General features: G+C 73.5%; 1 protein-coding gene across 1 annotated transcript in view; it reads left to right on the forward strand.

Annotated features, from left to right (window-relative positions):
• The first annotated feature begins 899 nt into the window (after positions 1–899).
• LOC114070804 (transmembrane protein 198-like) overlaps positions 900–2697 on the forward strand; it is a 2796-nt gene continuing 998 nt past the window's right edge. The window contains exons 1-4 of the mRNA XM_027908391.1: positions 900–1014; positions 1354–1411; positions 1495–1631; positions 2114–2689. Coding sequence (XP_027764192.1) covers positions 900–1014; positions 1354–1411; positions 1495–1631; positions 2114–2689 — 886 coding nt within the window. The remainder of the gene's footprint in view (positions 1015–1353; positions 1412–1494; positions 1632–2113; positions 2690–2697) is intronic.

Genomic DNA, 2697 nt, shown 5'->3' on the forward strand with positions numbered 1-2697 from the left:
GCAGGGAGTCCCGGGGTCGCCGCTACCCCCTCCGTCCTCCTCGTCTTCCCCCGGGCCGGGGGCGGTCCCGGCGCGGCCGCAGGTCCCGTTCCAAGTGGTGCTGGTGGGGCTGGAGCCTCCTTCGACCGCGTCCCGGGGCCGGGGCTGCTCCATCCCGAGGTTAAGTCACGGCCATCCCGGTCCTGCCGGGGCTGGAGAAAGAGAGAGGGGTCAGTGAGGGGCAGAGACCCCCAAAATGGGCCGCGATCCCCCGAATGGCCTCTGGGGACCCCCCGACCCATCCCAGGACCCCTCAGATGGGTCCCACGAACCTCCGAAAAGGGCTCCGGGGAACCCCCGAATGGCCCCGGGACCCCCAGATGAGCCCCGGAGGAACCCGCAAATGGACCGGGAGGGGGAGTTGGCGGTATTTTGGACTCACCGCGCCGGTACCGGCGGTGGGGGGGGGGGTCGCCGCCGCCGCCCCCCCCCAGGTCCCCTCACGGCCGCACTTCCTCTTTCCACCCGCCGCCGCGCCGGCCACGCCCACTTCCGGGGAGAGGCCTCGCTCGAGAAGGGAGCTCCGCCCGCCCCTAAAGGGGTGTGGCCTCTCAATAAAGGAGTGACCACGCCCTTTCGGCGGGCATGGACACGCCCCTCAGCTGGGTGTGGTCGCGTTCCCTTCAATGGGCATCGCCACGCCCCGTATCCTTGTCCCCGCCGTTTAAAGGGGCATTTCACACCTTAAAAGGGCAATGCAACCCGATATCCGCAGGGGTCTCCGCGCGTCCCGCACTGCCGCCCCCGCCAGGCCCCCCCCCCCCCCCTGCCAGGGCCCCCCCTGTGCGACCCCCTCTCTTTTTCTTCCCCGGGACTGACCCCACGCGGGACCGGCTCCTTTCCCTACGGTCAAGCCTCGAATGCCGCCCCCGCCCCTGCCAGACCCCGCACGGGACCCCCCGACGGCCCCGTACCGCTCCCAGTCCCGCCCCTCCGCATCTCGGCCCCGCCGCGATCCCCGCGACGGCAGCGACGGTGAGACCCGGGCGGGGGGACCGAGCGGAGATGAGACCCCCGAGCGGGGATCTCCCCCAGGCCTCGGTGGGAACACTGGGAGAGCTCTGGGATGGTGCTGGAGGGGCAGGGGGAGCGAGTGGGGATGGGAACCCGCTCGGGAACTCCCCCGGGCACCCCCCCATTCCCCTCCAGTCCTGTCCCACAGCGCCCCCAGTGCTCCCTCCCAGTGCTCCTAGAGCCCCTTCTCAGCACTCCCAGTACTGCCACAGACCCTTCCCATCTCTCCCAGTTCCCCCAGTTTGCCATTTCCCAGTGCCCACTCCCAGTGCCCCCATCTCCCCCAATTCCCCCTCCCAGCGCCCCCAGCCCAGTCCCTTCCAGATGTGCCGCCCCTCCCGCGGCGTCGCTGCCAGATGTTGGGTGCGGGGAGGGGGTCGTAGGGAGGGGGACACGAGGAGGGGGTGGAGGGTCGGGGTCGCTCACCCCCCTCCCCCGCAGAGCCCGGGGGGCGATGGACACCGGCGCCCCCCCCGCAGAGCCCCGCTGTGCCCTCGGGCCCCGGGGACCCCTCGAGCCCGTCCCGGCCGCGCTCTGCGCCCTCGGGGCACTCCTGGGCCTCGGTTGTGGCTGCTTCGGTGAGGGGGGCACGGGGCTGACCCCTGGGGACACGGCTGGGGGGCCGGGGGGCTCCTGGGGCGGGGACTGAGGGAATCCCGAGGGAGGCACTGCTGGGGGGTTCGAGGGGACTCCTGGGGCACTGTCAGGGGGCGGGGGGGAGTCCTAAGGGCACACCGGGGAGGACCCCGAGGGGGGCACGAGTGGGGGAGCGGTGAGGGGGCTGGGGAGCACGGCGGGACCCCAGAGGGGGACCCCCAGGGACCCTGAGGGCATGGCTGGGGGGACTGGGGGGACCCTGGGGAGGCAGGGACCACAGCTGGCACCCAGAAGAGATGGCACAGGGGACGCTGGGGGACAACTGGGGGTCCTGGGCAGAGTGGATGGCACAGGGGACAGCGGGGGGCACGGAGTCACTGTGGGGCACAGAGGACACCGCGACCCCCAGGGACTGCCCAGTGCCCACCAGCACGGCCCCCACTGACCCCCACCGCCCCCCAAGGCTACCGCTGCTTCAGGGCCGTCATGTTCCTCTCGGGGCTGCTCTTCGGCTCCGCCGTCATCTTCCTCCTGTGCCACCGGGAGCGTGTCCTGGGGTCCCCGCTGAGCCTGGAGGCGAGCGCGGGCATCGCGCTGGGCATCGGGCTGCTCTGCGGGCTCCTCACGGCGCTGCTGCGCAGCGTGGGGCTCTTCACCACGGGGCTGCTGCTGGGGCTGCTGGTGGCCGCGGCCGCGCTGGCCGCGCTGGCCCCGGCGGAGCCCCCCGGCAGCCCCTGGGTGGGCGCGGGGGTGGCGCTGGGGCTGGCGCTGCTCGGAGCCCTCTCCGCGCTACGCTGGCCCCGCGCCCTCACCGTGCTGGGCACGGGCGTGGGGGGCGCGGCCGCCCTGGTGGTCTGCGCGGATTATTTCGCCGAGGGGGCGGCCCTGGTGGGGTTCGCGCTGGCCCGGCTGCGGGGGGCGCCGGGGGGGCCGCTCTGCTGGCCCGGGTGGGCGCTGCTCGGAGCGTGGCCCGCGCTCAGTGTCACCGCCGTGCTGCTGCAGTGGAAGGTGACGGCTGGAGGGGCACCAAGGGGACACGGTGAGGGA

This window comes from Empidonax traillii, unplaced genomic scaffold, assembly GCF_003031625.1.
Source record: "Empidonax traillii isolate 1590-97213 ecotype Southwest subspecies unplaced genomic scaffold, ASM303162v1 scaffold1692:size73552, whole genome shotgun sequence".
Lineage (NCBI taxonomy): Eukaryota > Metazoa > Chordata > Aves > Passeriformes > Tyrannidae > Empidonax > Empidonax traillii.